This window comes from Bolinopsis microptera, chromosome 8, assembly GCF_026151205.1.
Source record: "Bolinopsis microptera isolate Bmic1 chromosome 8, MBARI_Bmic_1.0, whole genome shotgun sequence".
In the NCBI taxonomy this organism is placed as follows: domain Eukaryota; kingdom Metazoa; phylum Ctenophora; class Tentaculata; order Lobata; family Bolinopsidae; genus Bolinopsis; species Bolinopsis microptera.
Window position 1 is genome coordinate 5,219,917 of NC_087079.1, and position 19,562 is coordinate 5,239,478.

The window sequence follows — 19,562 nt, forward strand, 5'->3', positions numbered from 1 at the left end:
CGTCGTCTTAGTTCGCCTCTCTCTTCCACACTCAGCCACGTTCATCTATAAAACACCCCACAACACTTACCATCATCCTTGATTACACATCTTGATTCCACCGGCATCCTCCCACAAGGCTGTCATACCCCAGAGGTAGGCAAAGCATCCATATGCTATCCTCTCGTGGGCCAACCAGGCCCAGCCTCTTTAAAAAAAATCGATGCTTTTGTTCAAGTTCGTGTCGAACTAATTTCCAGGTACCTGGTGGCTGAGCGTACCTCAAGGACAAAAGAAAATCACGATTATGTAGGCCAAAAATCGCGATGAAAATCTTGAAAATCGCGGCAAAAGATAATGTATTTGCAGAGCAAAGTTAGATGTCATAGATTCGTTAACTAGCTCGTTAGTCTAGTTAGATTAGCTATAAACACTTAACTGAGCAGAGCTTGCTTTTAGATCAGCCCTTCCAGACGATCTCAAAAGTTCCTCCCAGATCGCCAGACGTTAGGGCTTCCAGCGTTCAATTAATGTCCGTCCAAATAAGGTCCGATAAAGTATGTATATATTAGTATTTATACTACTTTATGTAACTTATTATATAACTGTATTAGTTATATAATAATTATATAACTGTATTACTATTAGTGCCGGTAATTAATACCGTACGAGCAGCAAATCATTGGTTATTGTAATCCTCTGTTCTGAAGCACCAGTACAACACTCTTTAACTACTTTATCACCAACTCAGCTAAACATGACAAGTTAGAAATAACTCTACGGAATAAGGACAAAAGAAAATCGCGATTATTTAGGCCAAAAATCGCGGCGCCGCAACAAGCCAAACTAAGAAAAATCTGGGACAAGTAGTCCTATATGGCATATTATCATTTTGGTTATCAGATTGAGGTTTAAATCATTTCATCTTTAATTCTATCGAGTAGTGGCAAGATTTTGCAGCTCAGTGGCTTCTTGTGGGCGACTTTAGGGCCTGTCGTGATATCATGGATCGCTTAGGTTCCACCAGGATCTGGTAGTCCTCATAATTCTGCGGCCTCTATGTTTCGTCATCTCGCACAACTCTTTAAGAATCTTGTGGATTTGGCATGTGAAAATTTGCAGCCTTCCAGACATTGATTGGGTTAACGAGGTGTCGTACGTCACCTCAAGATCGGGTGACAGGGGGCTGACCAGGCCAGAACCCAATTGATTGGGTCTGAGGTCACGTGATTATGAGCCTGAGGTCACGTGACTATGACGTCACCAGACCTTCCTCTCCGTTTCCCGCTCATTGGACCAGGTGAGCTTGCATGCATGTGAATGTGGGTGTAAGTATAGCTGTACTGTAGTTTATACCTAATTAAACCCCTATAGAAACCGAAAATTTATTTTCTGGCAGAAAGCTAGAAATTTACCAAAATATCGTCATTGTTTTAAATTTATTTTGATGACCATTCCTGACCTAAAATCGCACGAGAAATCGATTAAACTTGGTTTCAGAACTCAACAATGCTTCCTTATGCCTCAAAATCCATGTTTTATCAATACAATCAACATCTCGATTCTGTAGTTAAACTTATTACTTAACGGATTCAAGTATAGTTACGCGGTAGACAAACTAAAACAAAATTGTAGGTTTATAACCTGCCAGGACGTGCGCCGAGTTAAACTCGTCGAAGGTAATATTTTACGAGTATCACCCGTTAAAAACAAAACACCAGTTTAATTGTCCTTTTGTCTGAACCATATGGTTAAGTGTAAGCTGTATACAATACGTCAAAAAATCATATCAACGAATCGTATCAAAGTCCATCATCAGTTAGTAACAGAGTAGAGATCAGAGCAGAACGAAGGAACATGCTTGCTTGCGGGAATCTTTTCTGAAATATTGTCGACAGGTTAAAATCAATTGCATTTCCGTTACTTGGGTGTGGGATATAAAGCATTATATGGTTGTTAAAAGCCTACATAATACTCTTCACTTAATATGGCTAATGTTTAGCATTATTTATAATCCATTATAATGATGTGATCTGAAATTAAGTTAAGCTACAGACGTTTTTTGTGACAATACAAGAAATAATGGTTGAGCTCCTACTTGTGAGCCACTTAGGAAATACAGTATATCTGATTTATTGTACCTTCACTTCTTCTGCTTTCTCGTTTGCTGTCTGTGCTCTGCGACAGCAATTTGTTGCCCAGACTTCCTATCCTCCCCTACCACCTTCTTACCACAGGTTGAAATAAGCGCCACTTGCCTCTCAACAGCTTGGTTGTTGTTAACAAATACTGTTTTGAGAGGCATTCTTATATATGATATAATAGCGGCTCTCGTCAGACCACGTAGCAAGGGGGGTAGGGTTACCCGAGCATACTCCTTCTTTGCTGAGGATAATTGTGTTATTTTTTATTTACATCATGTACTGAGACTAAAGAAACTGTAACCTAACTCAAACACGTTATTTCTAGTAGTAGTATAATAATATGTTGAATGAATGATTGATTAAGCTGATCGTTAACATATGACACATATTATGCAAAAAAGTATCTTTGATAATAACAATTATTACCGACTCCCGTTTTAAACCACCATCCACAAGAATCTTCTTTGTAGATGGGGAGCTCAGTGAACTTCCTTGCGGTCATGTCCAAGTATGGCTTGTAAAAAACCCTCACACGTCGGGAGGGTGGCACCTTCTCCAGTCAAGGATTTTCAGACAATCGGCCACACCCTCCCTCCGCACATCTTGTTCGCACATAATACTTCCAGATTATTTCTCGAATAAATTCATAAGTAACCTTATAAAATAAATCATTATATTAATATAAAAAGTAGTTGTCTTTTCCATTTATACTGTACCAATCGACGACTCACTTTTAACATTTAGCCTCACCAGCGCAACTTGAATTTTATTAGAAATTGTTAACAAAATATTTTACGAAAGTAGATCTGCTGGATTTGCAAAGTGCTAGTTATAACCAAAGATGGTCACCTTTTTCATTCATGACATTCCCAGGTAGTAGGTTTACGAAAATTGAAATAACAGACACTTAAAAAAAGCTGCCCAACTGAAATTGCACAAATTGCAATACAACTGCCACATAACACAAGGTTTTTATACATATAAGTTTATTTAACGGGTGATACTCGTAAAATATTTGTTCCAAATATTACCTTCGACGAGTTTAACTCGGCGCACGTCCTGGTAGGTTATAAACGTACAATTTTGTTTTAGTTTGTCTACCGCGTAACTATACTTGAATCCGTTAAGTAATAAGTTTAACTACAGGATCGAGATGTTGATTGTATAATCGATAAAACATGGATTTTGAGGCATAAGGAAGCATTGTTGAGTTCTGAAACCAAGTTTAATCGATTTCTCGTGCGATTTTAGGTCAGGAATGGTCATCAAAATAAATTTAAAACAATGACGATATTTTGGTAAATTTCTAGCTTTCTGCCAGAAAATAAATTTTCGGTTTCTATAGGGGTTTAATTAGGTATAAACTACAGTACAGCTATACTTACACCCACATTCACATGCATGCAAGCTCACCTGGTCCAATGAGCGGGAAACGGAGAGGAAGGTCTGGTGACGTCATAGTCACGTGACCTCAGGCTCATAATCACGTGACCTCAGACCCAATCAATTGGGTTCTGGCCTGGTCAGCCCCCTGTCACCCGATCTTGAGGTGACGTACGACACCTCGTTAACCCAATCAATGTCTGGAAGGCTGCAAATTTTCACATGCCAAATCCACAAGATTCTTAAAGAGTTGTGCGAGATGACGAAACATAGAGGCCGCAGAATTATGAGGACTACCAGATCCTGGTGGAACCTAAGCGATCCATGATATCACGACAGGCCCTAGGGCGACTTAGAGGTGGCAGCATGTTTCAAGGATTGTGGCATCCTTTGTATAAGTTTTTCACTATCACTATGTTTAGTGTAAAATAGAGGCGGCATCCTAGACTAGTCCTCCCGGGGCGTACCGATGATAAACTTTGCCTGCTCACGAGTCGTTCAGCGACCAAAACTGACTAACAAGTGTCTTCCTCCGCAGCCCATATTGGGTTGTGGGGAAATGAAAAAGCGGATGAGCTGGCCAAGCTTGGCACGACCAGCGAACACGTTTTGAAATGCCCAATCCCTCAATCTTACATCAAACGACAAATCAACAACAAAGTCCACAGACTGAATCAGGATATCTGGTTAACGGATGGTCCTAGACACACATTACATATGCAGCCTTGCCTAACTGATTTATAAACTCATCTGGTACCAAAGCGCGGTATTCCCATTCAGATCATTACCACCACCGTCCTCCACAATTCACACTGTTGTCTCCGATAAACCCCCCCTCATCCCAGAGGTAGGCAAAGCATCTTAATGCTATCCTCTAGTGGGCTTTCTATGCCCAGCCTCTCTTAAAAAAAAAAAAAAAAAAAAAAAAGTGTCTTCCTCCGCAAAACCATCCAAAATCTATTACACTCAGCTCCAACCTTCTAACGGTTATTCTACACTAAACTAGAACATTCTAAAATATCAGTACGCTATAACGCTATATAAAACCCTGCTGCATCAGCTTACCGTATTACACTATGTTCGTAGAAATATTTCCTTTACCCTCATGAGGTTCTGTCCATATTGTGTTCGCAAAGGTATGTTATAAAGTTATAATGTAGATTAATTATCTTAACAATTGGTCAATGTTTTCATGGTTCCAAATCTCGCTTAACAGATTAACTGCTAACTATAAATAGTAACTTATGCCTAACACATTTTACATCACATACGTATTATGCTATTTCCTCATCTTTGCCTTTGTTCATAAAAGGGCCTCTGTCCTCTATGTATCGTCTTCTGAATGTTTGCAGTTTTCCAGGCATTGATTGGAATTTGGGGTGTCTAGTGGTTAACTTTCTGTCTAGTAGTAAACTTATGTCTAGTGGTCTAAGTTTTTATGTCTAATTTTGGGGAAGTTGGGAAGTTTTGGCTGATACCCGACAGCTCTATGGAGGTCAGGGGAGCCCCTGACCTCCATTATCCATAGAGCTCCCCTGTTGCTGTAGTGTTGTCACATAACACCACTGATGCCAGGTTTGGCAGCCGTTTGCTGACTGAAGCCAGCCACCATTCCGGCACAGGGCCGGTACACCGCAGCTCTGTCAGAGTTGACGGGAGCCTGATGAAGCTGTTCAGGCTCTGTCTTTCCTCACCGCCTGTAATTGTAAATGCTATCTCTAAAGTCGACAGTTTGGGGCAGTTAGCCACCAACAGCAACGTTTCGCGTAAGTTGCTACTCGTGATCTTCAACACCGTGAACTGATTCATCACCATTTGTCTGCATAGGCTGTTGACCCCCAGAAGGGGCAGAAGTTTCTCGTTGCATAGATGGTCGAACACATGACAGAGGATATCGTAGCTGGTAATCATTTTAGAAAAGATTCAAAGTTGTGATCAAACGGAATATCGGTAAATCTGGAGGAAGGTTTTTCTATTGCAGTTAAAGTTCGTTGCCGCATACAATTCTCATTTGATACCTAATAAACCCAATTAACGACCGCTGATTAACGTTAACATTGCTCGCAAACATGACACACCTGATTAACGATGCAATCATGACACACCTGATTAATTAACGATGTATTTATTGCTTGCGAACATGACACCACACCTGATTAGCCGACAAACAGCTTAATGATGTAATTGCCAATAATGTCCACAGATACCACTATAACGCAATTAACTGTGGAACATATCTCAAAGAAAAACCAATTAACAGTATTAATTTTCGCTTGTTTGCATGAAAAGCATTAATATCTTGACACTTTAATCCTATTTCAAATCCGAACCACCTCTCCAACACACCAGATTCTTAAGAGTGAAGTGGGACCCCTCATTCTCTCCTACTCCGGTCGGTTCCTAGAATTAGAATTGGTAATTAAAACCGTACGAGCAGCAAATCATTGGTTATTGTAATCCTCTGTTCTGAAGCACCAGTATAACACTCTCTAACAACTCTATCACCAACTCAGCTGAACATGACAATTTAGAAGTAACTCTCCGGACTGAGGATGTTTCCACCAATCTCCTCGTCACCGCTCAACTCGCGATTGCAGAGACCACCTTGGATATCATCTTCACCGATATCATCTTTAAAAATACCTGATTCGGATCATGGAGGTGACAAATTCTTACAAATAATTAATGATGTTCCTCAGAATCATTGGAGTCCTATACCTAGTCCGTTCAAATTTAATTTGATAATCAGCAAGGTAATCTCAATTCCAAGCTATATTACCCTGATAATTTTTAGCGTTTTAACATTTTACATAATCTTTAAACACTTTAAGCGACTGCTAAACATCTATTTGACTGTTCTGTTTTACACCGTGTCTCAACTGCTACTCCTTCTGGTTCTCTCCATATCCTGGATTTCTGAGCTGACTAGATCAGAGGAGACCGAGGATCAGGAAACTGAGTTGGGGTGTCAAATAAAACAAGGTTTCCAAACATTTTGTTTGCTTTTACCAGGGTACTGCATTTTCATCATTTCAGCCGTCAGGAGCATATTTGTTACATTCCCATTGTCTTATTTCGACTACATAAAGAGAAGAAACCAGCTGATCGCATTTGCACTCGCTGTTTTGATTTGCGGACTAATAGCGGCTGCTCCTAGCCTTGGACTTTGCAGCGCAGTTGTCAATTTGTCTCGGCTACGTAATGGTGAGGTTATGACGTACTGCAGTTTTGATGAAAAAGGTAAAGCTGAATGTAAAATATTCTATAGTATTGTTGCTACAGTAGGCATTATTCTTCCTTTCATCGGCACAGTTTGCTTGTACATCTACATGTGCAAGCTGGCTGCTGGCGCAAAAGAGATCCACCGTTCGCTTACCAAAGCTTCATTGTCGATGTCTACCTCCACCAACACCTCTGGAGGGAATCTATCACAGGAAGAGCGAAGAACTATACCCTGGTCCATAATAGCGATCCTTGGTGTGAGTCTCGCTACCACGCTACCCTGGGCTGGGATGATCGTTTACACTGTGGAGATAACTGAAATGCTTGTCGAGAAAGGTGATCTGTCGGTTGTTTTTGATGTGTTCTATTCGGTGCTACAAGTACTGATAGGTTGCTCACTTTTAGTTTATCTACTTACAACAAACTCGTTGAGAAAGAAAGTGTTTCAAATTTTTAGAAAAATATACTTTTGTGCCGCTGAATGATTTAAACCCTTGAAGTTGAAGTATCAAATGATTATTTTTAATCAAAACACAAAACCTACAAGAATTTCGCCGCGGTTACACCACGCACGATTCATTTTCCCTGCTTAAACCGTTAATATTTGCAACGCAATATTTTCATCGTAATTTGTCATTGCGCGCGTGCAGGATTGCATGTTATCGAATATTTAGACGCCGCGCACAAATTTTGGGCTAATTTAATTTGAACGACATCGTTTGACATAACAATTGAAATTCGCGTTGGATACTGCAATTAACTAACACATGCTGAACGTCACGCGCAGCATAACAGACGCTTCCTATACACTTAATTATAGGGGAGTGGTCTATATTGCGAAGGAGCAGACTTTTGTCGTCACCGCAGGTCCATCGGGATAGCTCATATATCCAAACCCGATTACTTATTCCCTACGATCTTTTTGCCTTCGGCAAGAGCAGGGAAAAAAATTGGGTAGAGTGGAAATTGTTCATAACGAAAAGAAAGATGTGTAAATTTCCACAGTCGTGCTTGCCACCATTGTGATAAGGCAACATATTTATATTGTATTAAGCTTGAAGCTAGATTTTAATACTAATAGGTTCTAATACTGAATTTTAAATACTTTTATTATACTTATAGAAGACATTCTGTTTCATTTCATCTGTGACATATATTTGTGGTAATCCTTGATCCTGCTTTTAATGCATTGCACAACATTGTTTAGATTCTATTTAAAAACTTGTTTGATTCTGGCTCTACTCTAATATCATTTTATTGTTATTATATTATTATTAGTGTAATTATCTAATTAATGTAATTATCTAATAATCTATTTAGTATTTACACTTACAGTTTTCTGATTCATTGTTTATTTTGGTCTGTCTATAAACATTAAACTGTAAACGAACATCATTATAAAAAGCTGTACAGTCGTATACTCAATATTATGACGTTGAGAATCAGTTGCTACTCGTAGTCGTACCGAAATATACAGGGTGGGCCAAAAGTCAGTACCCATACGTTGGCCATAGCTCCGCCGTGTTTTATATTTGAGAGCTGTTGCTTTGCAGATGGCAAACTGTACTTACTGGTTCGAGGATTCCGTCGTCAAAATTTGAAAATTCGAATATTTTAGACCACGCCCATTCAATATTAAAACACCTATTTTGTTTTCTCTGAACATGAACATACTGAACGCCTAATTTTTTCAGAGACGGTAGATTATCAAATGTTGCATATGATCTGAAAACATGAGGCAAAACGGATCAGAAATGACGAAGTTATCAAGCATTTTCTGTATCTCGTTAACAAAATCGACTGGGTGATTATGTGACAGTGACACGACACCTTAATTGGGCACCCTTAACAATTCCCATAATGTTTAACGGGGTAGTTAACGGGGGCACCTTATCACGTGATTAGGTAAACCAATCACCTGATCGCACGTAATGAATAAACTCGTTATGCTTTCTCCTTTTATAACTGGGTTTATTTAGAAGCATTCAATTCTGTATAATAAAATATCTCGGTCATCTGAGAAGCTACAGTTCTAATTCTTTCAGGACAAACGTAATTCGAATGGCCAAACACAATTTAATAACATTTAGCTTGATCTTACTGGGCGGCGCTCAGCCTGTCATTCCGCTGAATCTTTATTATGTTTATGAACATAATAGCCCGGGGTCCCCAGGCTATCCAAACTATCAAATAAATGTAAAAAATGAACCTCCATTTGAAAAAAATGAACGCGAATATTTTTCGAGTTGACAAATTCCTCGAACCAGTGGTGGTACTAAGAGTAAGTCATACATTGTACATACCAGAAAGAAGTATTTAAATTGGGCACTCAGTGACCCCAGCAAACCCTACCGGCCGGGGAATATCTCCAAAAGTAAAATAGATAGAACCTTCCGGTTTTCAACAAAATGTCCGTCTTGTAAATTTAAAAGAGGCTCCCCAGGAGCACAATTTGGGACAACTTAGATTCTGAATTAAACCGAAAACTTTGCAAAGTCATGTCGTTGTCATGACTACTAAACTAAATGCAGCGTGCGAAAGGTAAACTCGATGTGACGCGCGACGCCAAACGTGCTGTTGAAAATCTATCACCTCTAGCGAGCCCAGCAGGCGGTAAGGTTTTCTGGGACTGAGCTATAATAAAGGCCAATATAAAGGCCAACGTATCTAGGTACTGACTTTTGGCCCACCCTGTATTATTTTTTGGAATACGAGCGTCAACATTTTGCGGCGACAAAAAAATTAGCGGTCGCGGTTGGATAGTCGAGGACTTCGCCGCTTCACGCTTCGACGCGCCGCGCAAACTATGAACTAGCATTCTTGCTTCGCATCGACTGCAGAGAGAAAGTTAATACGACAATGCAAATGTTATACGTGTTTTCAAATATAATAGGCGGGTGTGGTGCGGAGTTAACAAGGGTTAATTTCTATAACGATTTAAATAAAAATGGAAAGTGGTTCAAAACTTACTGGGCGGCACTCAGCCTGTCATTCCGCCAAATCTTTATGAACATAATAACCTGGAGTCCCCAGGTAATTCAAGACGGGAGTGATGAGGTGTAATAGTCGGTGTGCAGACCTTATGATCATGGAATGTGGTGCCTAATGGCTAATAATGACTTAATTATTCACAAGCTAAAGAACTGATTATGAAATTATTGTTTAAAATGCTATTGGGTCACCTAATGCGGGTTTTGACTCAGCGGGTAATTACTCATACCCTTTTTAACTGCGACAGTGAAATCCCGGCCGAAGGCCGGGTTACATTAGTAAATTAAATAAAATGAAGTGAGATTCACAACGTGGGACAAATGATTTGCAAAACAACAATCGATCGATTTTGTCAGCTCAGGTGTTTTAAAGAAATATAGTATAAAGGGTGCTTTGATCACTTGAAGTTGTTCTATCCAGAGCCCTTGCGCTTGCAGTAGCGCGCGCCCGCCTTACGGCGGTTGACTTGTGAAACAAGCGCGCCCGAAGTGGCGCGAAAGCACATGGTTAGGTGAACACTTGAAGCGAAGCAAGCATTGCGCGCGGCGCGTCGAAACAGCATCCAGCGACGTCCTCAAAATGCCAAAGTATTTACTAATTAAACTTTGTTTAAATTTTACTTGAGGGCTGCGGCCTATGGGCGCGGGCCCAGGCCAATAATTTTTATAAACATAAGCATTAAATTTGCAGCAGAATGACAAACTAAAATTAAAATTAAAATTTCAACTAACAAATTAAAAGGCCACAATTAATATTGCGTATACTGTATGTATTTGTTACACGTTGTAGATCTGCCGCGCACGAGTGCGCGGCTGTACTATTGACTATAAAAATTAAAAAAAAAAGAAAAAGTGTAACGACAATGGCAAATCACAGGGGGAGCTGAAACCAGGTTTTCGATCAAACGCTGCCATGTGTAGTCAAACGTTGCCAAAAGTTGCTCTCGTCCAATGAAATCGCTGCATTATGTAAGCCAATCTCCGCATATGAATATATGTAATTCAATTATGCATTCTAACTTGCAAAATGCAGCGATTTCATTGGACGAGAGCAACTGTTGGCGACGTTTGACTACAAATGGCAGGATTTGATCGAAAACCTGGTTTCAGACCCCCCTGTGAAATGGGAGTCACGACGTGATATAAACACATTTAGAATAGCGCTATTTCAAGTTTACTTATAAACCTTTCTTTTATTCGGTGGGTTTGGCAAAGTCGTCCTCTCGGATTGCAACATCCTCCTTGCGAAAGAAGTGGATATCTTTAAATTGCACAATTAAATTTTATTGATCAATTTTAAAATACCGAATATATCGTTTGTTTAATTGGGCTTGGTATGTTATTATTGTTATAAATCAGGTCAGAAGTTATTTTTAAATCTTGGAAGTCACTTAAGCATATAATGCAAATGCTAACATTGCTAATTATAATGACAGCTGATCCCTATCAGGTGTTAAAGTTATCAATCAAATCAATGATTCATGATTATCACAAAATGCGATCGAAAATAGAAATAAAATCGTAGAAAGTCTCAGATCTCTGGTAGTTCCAGACACTGCAACAAAACAGCTGCTGCTGTACTTTTATTATTTATCTGAAGTTGCTGATCTGAAATCTAAATTGAAATTGTTCCTAGTTAACCCCTCAAATTGAAAGGCTGGGGGAATAGTAGACAAAGCGTCTCAAGCTACAAATTGTATAATGCATATTTTTGTTAAATTAAGTAAAAAAGAGCTAATAATATAAAGTCATTTGATTTTGCAAACTGCTTTACGTCGCAATATTTGATTTTTGTTAAATCAACTTGGCTATTGAAATACCAATTTTGACTCTATATCCCCAGTTATTCACCATGGATTTGTTTGTTATTAAATAGTTTTTCATAAATTTTTGGATTTAGATTAATTCGATGTAATGGGTCTAAGTTACTGCGGACATAGTTCACTCAGTGGCGTAACGATGCCTGTTGGCGCCCCCGCCGAAAAAGCGCCCCCCTGTTGGCGCCCCCTCCTCTTTTGGTACGCCTCCCTAAAATTGAACAAATTAGGTGATTTTAGAGGATACAGGGGTAAAATCTCTAAAAAAGTGTGCATCTAGAGCAAAACGCGCAGTTTTGCTAGTACTTTAGTTGAGTTTTCGAAATTGTCCCACATTCAAACGACGATTTGGCGCCCCCCTAAGACGGCACCCCCCCCCCCCCTGCACACCGGGGTCAGTGGGGCCATTCGTTACGCCACTGAGTTCACTATGTGTCTACCGTGTTTGGGTGCCCATCATATTTTACAGATGGGGGCGATATTTTGAACGATTCTATTTTATATTCATCTATTGCTGTACTCTGTAAAATTTGAAAAGTATTTAATTTAAAAAAATTGCAATTTCGTGGCATATGCCACAAATAAACAAATAAATAAAATGACTGCACACTTGTATACGGAAGTTACCTAGCATGCCAATCCTAATGCGCGGCACTCTTTTTATACAATTTTTCCCCATAATAAAAGTCAACCAAAAAAGCACCCCTAAAGTTGCAACATGCTGCAAATAATATACCATGGACCTTACAGTATTGTGTAAGTGAGGTGCATGCTCGTTGTACAGTGCAAATTGATAAAACTATCGATGGGTGAGATTCTGTGCTCAACAATGTACAATACAGTTTTATGGGGTCAGGAAGCGGCAGCACTCATAGTATAGCGGATGGCCTTTCAACTGTGGTTTTCAAAACACCTGAAATATATTATGTCAGTGCACCACACAAGACATAATATCTGAACATACGAAATGTCTGTATAATGTGTATTATATCACAGAATTATTATGTCACACTATGCAAGACAGCATAAAAGCATGGTAATACATAGAAGATCAAATACAAAAATATCATACCACTGCTTTTAAAACCTAACCATGAGATCCTAGCCTACGGGGCTCCTGTGGAAGCTACGCCTAGATGATTTGATTTGAAACTCTTTAAAATTAGCATATTATATTCTAATGTACAGCAAATCGAACAAACATATAATACTTACTTACTTTGGGCGATCCTCAATCGAAATCCCATTCACTGTCTGCCTCCACACGTCTCGATCGCACATAACAGTTCGAAGGTCGTCTAACTGGAGCCCAGTGTCACGAGCTACTACGTCCAGGAAGGTGAGTGGTCTCCTTCCACGGCCCGATTGGGCAAGTCGCCAGGGGAGGATAGTGGAGATAACTTGGTCAGAAGCTCTCATGCAATGCCCAGCAAATCTGGAACGCCTCGACGCAACCACTGAGGCAATAGATGGAAGGTTGCCATAGATCTGCTTGAGGGTTGGATGCTTCTTCCACGAGATGTTCTTGGCCTTCATTAAAAGACGGGTGTAGCATCCGTTGAGGCGTTTCTCAAGCTGCTTGTTTATGGTCCATGTCTCTGATCCATAGAGCAATACTGGTTCGACACAGGCTCTAAAGAACTTGACTTTCAGTTGTTCGGAAATGCCAGAGGACCAGACTTTTTGCAGTTTAATACAGGCTGACCAGGCCATTCCTTTCCTTGTGTTGAAATCCTTTCTACTGTCCGCAATGAAAGAGCCGAGGTATTTAAAGTCATCAACCTGTTTAATCTGGCGGCCTGAGATAGAATGTAAGTCGACAGTGTCAGGGATATTGATGGACATGAACTCGGTCTTAGAAGCATTCATAGCAAGACCAACTTGTGCGGCTGCATTTTCAAGGTCTGTCAGCAGAAGTTGGACTTGCTCTATGGTGTCTGAAATTAAGGCTAAATCATCAGCAAAGTCAAGGTCTGTGATTTTGACCGCAGGCACTCTTCGGCTTTTCCTAGGCACGATGGTAAGACCGAATTCGTCACCCATGCAGCTTCTGAGGACATAGTCAAGGACGACGATGAAGAGAAAGGGTGCTAGAGTGTCCCCTTGAAGAACTCCAATAAGTGTCCTAAAAAAGTCAGTAAGGCCGTCGATGGTCTGGACACGAGAGAACGATGAGTCATAAAGAAGCCTGATAGCATCTACAAGTGGAGTAGGGATACCGTAGAGGGAGAGGATGTGGAAAAGGGCATCCCGGTTAATGCTGTCGAACGCTTTCGAAAAATCGACAAACACAATTGCGGCTGAACGATTTCCGATCTTGCATTCCTCGAGTATACGACGTAGGGCAAGGACCTGTGGGAGTGTGGATCTTCCTCTACGGAAACCATTTTGGTTTGGCCGCAAGAGGGGATCAATGAATGGGTAGATCCGGTTGAGGATGAGCTTGTTAAAAACTTTCGCTGCAACCGGTGCCAGTGAAATGCCACGGTAGTTTCCTGGATTAGTAAGATCACCCTTTTTGGGGATAGGAATGATAGAGGCCGTTTTCCAGGCTTGGGGGATCACACCATCCATGAGTGCTTTATTACAGAATCCGAGGAGGTTTTCACGTAGCTGGGGAAGCTTCCAGACTGAGGGAGGGATGCTATCTAGACCGGGTGACTTGGAGGACTTGGCGGACTTCAGAACCGTGTCGAGTTCTGACATGCTGAAGGATGAGCAGCTGATGGGCAGGGTGTCAGAGACTCGCTGGTTGAAGAAGGGGAGGGTGAGGTCCGGCGGAGGCTGTTCTGTGCCTAGAAGGGACTTGAAGTGCTCGAACCAGATGTTGAGCCGTTCTTCGGTAGTGCCTCCTGGCACTTTGCAGTATGGCACAGTGTCGGAAGATGTTAGTTGCCTGATGATGTGCCAGGAACTGCGATGCCTGTGCTCAGGGTTAGTTTTCTCCAGCAGGTCAGTCTGTTGTCGAATGTGCTGTGAAGTAGCAGCATTATAGGCTTCGTCCAGTTGCTTCTTTGCGTCTTCAAGCTTTTCCTTGGACGAAAAAGAGGGGGAAATCCTGTGACTCAGGGACGCATCCTTTAGGATATTGCGATGGTGTGCAATATTAGGATCGTTGTAAGGATTTTCCCGTTTCCTCTTTCTCTTTTTTGGCAACACCTTAAGTGCTGTGCTTGTAACGCTTTTAACGAGCAGGTCGTAGTCGGACTCGAGCTCTGCTTCCTCTAGGAGTGCACTGTACCTGTTTTTCACTTCCACTGCATACTGGTGTTTCATGTTGGAATCGTGGATCAGTGGAGTCCAGTCAATGCTCCTAAGAGGGTCCCGTGCTGGAGTTTTGTTGACTCTGTAGCTGGCTTGAACAAAACATGTTACAATCCGGTGATCTGAACCGACAGTTTGCATGATGTTGTACGCTTGACAGTTCTTCACACTATTTGCCCACTTCTTCCGCCAGAGTACAAAGTCAATTTGATGCTTTGCTCTTTTGGGGTCTTCATAGGTCCAAATTTTATTAGCCGGTTTCTGGAAACAGCGGTTAGCAACTATCAGCTGGTGTTGGTCTACCAGATCCAGTAGTCGTTCACCGTTGTCGTTGGTTGACATATGGTATGTGAAACCGTAGCTATTACTGAGCTTCGCGTTGAAATCACCGCACACTGCTAGCATGTTGTGAGGAGGTACCTTAGAGATGATCCTGGTTAGAGCGTTGTAGAATGCAGTTTTTTCTTCAATATCACTGCAGTTAGTAGGAGCATAACATGAGAGGACTGTGAGGCGAGGATTCCCGTTTACATGGAGCAAGATGATTCTGCTATTAACTTTCTCTACAGATAGGAGAGATTTCTGAATTCTAGGAGATAAAAGAAACCCAACACCACCAACCGATGCATTAACTGAATTCTTCGTAGCAGAAGCAGTGATGAGCTGATATGATAAGATGTTTTCAATTCTTAGGGATTCTTTGTGGTGTTGGCGATGCTCTTGCAAGGAGATAACATCATTATGATGCAGGAAGGCTGAGTGAGCTAACTCCTGTTTACGTGATACAGGGTTGAGAGTCCTACAGTTGAAGGTGCTAACCTGAAAAGGGATTTTCCTACGAACTAAAAGGGTAGTAACAGGGTTGCTGCAACTATCAGGACCCACCCCTCCCGGGGGTTTTAGGGAGGGCCCGTCATACAGGGAGCTAGCTGCCACTGAGTAGTTAGGGGCTTGAACCCTAGTGCTGTTATCGTGTGTCATCATAAAAGTGAGGGGGGATTTTGTCTAATGGCTAGACATTGTCCAGGCACGGCGCCACTGCAACCTGGATGTGACACTATAATCCAATACCCTCATCAGTAGGTACAATCACGGGTGCAGGTCTTCATAAACCCGGCTTGTTTTTCGAGGTATGTGCTCCTCTAGATCCGCCGTGTTTAGTTGACCCAGACAGTCGGATTCTTCAATGACATGCCGGTCTAGCAGGGTCACCTCGTGCAGGATGTGGCTCTTCACCACGCACGGACGGTCTAAGCTCGATCTAGAGTCTAGACCGAGCCCTGGCCCATATTACAGGACCTTGAAACGGATCAGTTCAAAATGAAACAGAACATGACCCTCCCCAAACATATAATGGAATGTGCCGAAATTTATATAAGCTAAAAAGCGTGGGTCATTGATACAAGTTGCTCTAACCAGAGCCCTCTCGCTTACGTCCTGTAGTATGCAAAGACACATGGTTAGGTGAATGATACAGATGTTAGCTTTCGAAAAAGGAGTTTTATGGCTGCCCAGAGTCTTGACAACTTATGAATAAAATAATGAAATGTTCAACAAGTGTGAACAAAATCGAAAAATATAGTACATAAATACAATTGTCTCTAAAATATAGATACCGCCAGAATTAACTCTATATTATATGTATGATACTCATACATATACTCACCAGTGTCCTAGAGACATAAATTACTTCATGGTGTCCTTATAACACAGTTACAGACCTCCCTGTGCCGGATGTAGTGGCTGAGGTGAATCTGTTCAGTCCTATTCTTCTTCAGGTCAGTGATCAGATCTTCAGATGCTTCCTTCCTGCAAGCTCTTCACTGGATCTATGGTTACAGATCCATACATCTTTGTGGATCTGAGATAGCCTTAGTCTCCCTGTTTTGGCAGGTGCATTTGTTTTGGCATCTGTCAACGATTCTTGATATTTATTGGTCAATGCTGGAAGTTGACTAGTTAATTGCTGTACATGTCAGGATGAATGTGGTTTACCTCTCCACTGATAATTGAACATTTAGCTCTATGAATTTGAAATGAGAAAGCAATGAGTGGAGTGCAGTATGTTGGGTCAATGACCCCAGAGCAGGAATCAAGGTGAGCAAACCTGTCAATTTAAATAAATGATGCAGATGTACACTTGCAGAATCAAGGTTATATTGCTCTGAGCAGTGAGTACAATATTTTGAGCAAATTTCATTTAACTGGCTTCTCGTCTCTACAACTAATATACAAAGAAGAAACTAAGAGAACAGTATTAAACTGAAGTTTCTGGACTTTGACAAGGTAAAATTGATCTAGGAATAACATTGACCTGTTCTGCAGTTTGGCAATAACAAAGCTAAAATATTTACTAATTTATGATATAATTGTGTTAAGTGCACGTCGGGGGTGCATTCTGCATATTAGGAAGTAAAGCTAAAAAATGCATTACATATTACAAGCTGACATGTGAGATCGTTTCCACATATATTATTCAGTTTAGGTTTTATGTATGAACATTGCAAGCATGAAACCGAAACTGAATAATAGGAGTGGAAACGGTCTTGCAGATTAGTAATCATGCATGATGACTCTAGGATCCCCCTAATATCCACCATGCACTGTACACGTAATTTTACATAATTTGGCGACTGTTTTACAATACTGTGGGACAGGGGCTCAGTGTTATTCCTGGTCCAGTTTTACTTTGTCTAGGACAAGTACGTGCCACAACGTTGGTTTATTACTATACTCATTGTTTTGTGTTGTTCTTTGTGTATTAGTTGCAGACAGACGTGATATCAGTGATAAAAATGCCTCCAAACAAAGAATCAATGTCTGTAAATAGATCGAACAACGCGAACGTTTTTATTAAACATTCAATTGGGATCATGGGTGAACTACATGATCACAAATATAGTCCCTACTTTTTGACTTAACATCCGATCCCTGCAATCCTACCTTTCAAGATTCTCAAATTCAAACATGATTCTAGTAGTGATCCGTGTTTGATTTTAGATCCCTCTTGTTTTGTTTCAAAATATGAAATTATAAAAAATACCCCGTTTTTATACTATCACCAAGTAAATAAACATTAAATTTCAGAACAATACAAAGTGCCAAGTTGCGAGCAACATGGCAAAGATTTGCCACGTCCCACCAAGTAGGAGACATTGAAGCAACAAATGCCAGCTTGGACATCCACCTGAAGGAGATGAGATCGGTGTATGGGTTTCATCATGACACTCTCCAGCAATCTCTGACCAGCTCTCTATCCAAGTAAGCTCAAATCACTGAACTATCGATAGAATTTTTTAAGTACAAAATTTTTGTGTTCTACAGTCTTGCAAACCATGAAAAATGTAAATAAAGAAGTTTTCAAAATGGCTTTGAATCTTTCCAATTAGTTTATACATACTCTATCGAATACAATTTGCAAAGATTACCTGTTAGAAACAACATTATTTGTCTTCAGGCAACAGGAAGCCCAGCTAAATCTGAAGAATCATCAGAATGACCTTCCAAAGATCCTAGCTAAAGAGCTGGAGAATCAGATGAGCTACCTTAAAGAAGGTTAAACAGAGTTTAAACCGACATTCATGTAAAATGAAATGAGTCATTTATCATATCTCAACTTTTCATCACTTTTATATCATTATTATACACGATGCTACTACTACTGCTACTGTATATAATATATTATATAAAGTAAATCTTGTATTTAGTTTGAAAGAAAAGGGAATACAGACTTGATAATACGCTCTACAACTAACTGTCTATTTGGATTAAGTACAGACCACTACTGAAACACAGAAAATCGATAATTCACATTATAACTCTATATTTTCAGTTTTTGACTCAGGAGGGGACGCTACGCTGCCCCTATCTCGAGCTCACGGTCTCATACTTTATCTGGTGATATTATCGAGGTACTCGTCTTTATCTTTAGTGTTCGAGTGGATATGACGTTAAATTCTTGAAAATTCTAGGTTTTTAAGAGAGACAAAGAAATTGTCAAATTACATGCTTAGCTAAACTGTTCAAGAAAAATGTTTTCCAACCAAATAAGTTTCTTACTTGAACAAATTTTTAACAGCTATACTCTACCTTTATTACATAATATCATAAAACCAGAACCAATCTCCTCAGATGCAGCGAGAACATACAGCCACTATCGCAAGCTCAGCTGGACGTGTCCATATCATACGCAGCAGTTGTCACTTCTCAGACCCTTACTAAGACGTGTATAGCTGTTGTGAACAATGCTAATCTGCCTGTCAGTAATGTCAACGCTAACCAAGCAGTAGCTAACTGGCTACAAGCCATACTTTTAGAGGTAAATTGAGAGAAATGTGGGTAATGGCTAAAGTTAATTATACTAGAACTTCTAGACAGTTTAAAATTGAGGAGTTCAGCTACATTATAATATTATTATATTATTATACGATTGTTTGCTCTACTTGAATAACAAAAATAATACCTTGAGAAATTATGCATTCAAGTTTTAATCAGACATTGTCAAGAATGCAGACATGCTATAATGATGATTGGAGAGTGTAATTAGTGAAGATTGAGTTGGTCTGTTGTGTTAGAATATTGTTATTTCACACCACCTGTAATAACAAGAGTATGTTTTCAGATAACATGCTATTACAGTTTCATGTGCGATAGACAGAACAACTGGATGAACATTGTCAAGAGGTAACGATTATTACATTCGATATTATATTAAATGTTTAATATTAAATTAATATATTAAATGTCAAATTTTAGTAAATTTG

At 40.1% G+C, this 19,562-nt stretch overlaps 1 protein-coding gene and 1 long non-coding RNA gene across 5 annotated transcripts in view; one reads left to right on the top strand and one right to left on the bottom strand.

Moving 5' to 3' along the window:
* LOC134820250 (neurobeachin-like protein 1) overlaps positions 1–19,562 on the top strand; it is a 162,517-nt gene that overhangs the window by 21,368 nt on the left and 121,587 nt on the right. For 2 of the 4 annotated variants that reach the window (XM_063830476.1, XM_063830477.1), the window contains exons 2-7: positions 16,821–16,896; positions 17,887–18,060; positions 18,257–18,354; positions 18,632–18,710; positions 18,931–19,117; positions 19,421–19,482. In XM_063830476.1, the coding sequence (XP_063686546.1) occupies positions 16,847–16,896; positions 17,887–18,060; positions 18,257–18,354; positions 18,632–18,710; positions 18,931–19,117; positions 19,421–19,482 (650 nt within the window). In that variant the 5' untranslated portion in view covers positions 16,821–16,846. Of the gene's footprint in view, positions 1–16,776; positions 16,897–17,886; positions 18,061–18,256; positions 18,355–18,631; positions 18,711–18,930; positions 19,118–19,420; positions 19,483–19,562 lie in introns of those variants that run through there. The other 2 variants (XM_063830478.1, XM_063830479.1) reach the window with 1 other exon arrangement.
* On the bottom strand, positions 1,609–2,206 carry LOC134819119 (uncharacterized). The gene is made up of 2 exons (XR_010160726.1): positions 2,121–2,206; positions 1,609–1,859 (listed from the first exon to the last, which is right to left on the bottom strand). It is a non-coding gene; the product is annotated as an uncharacterized LOC134819119 (long non-coding RNA).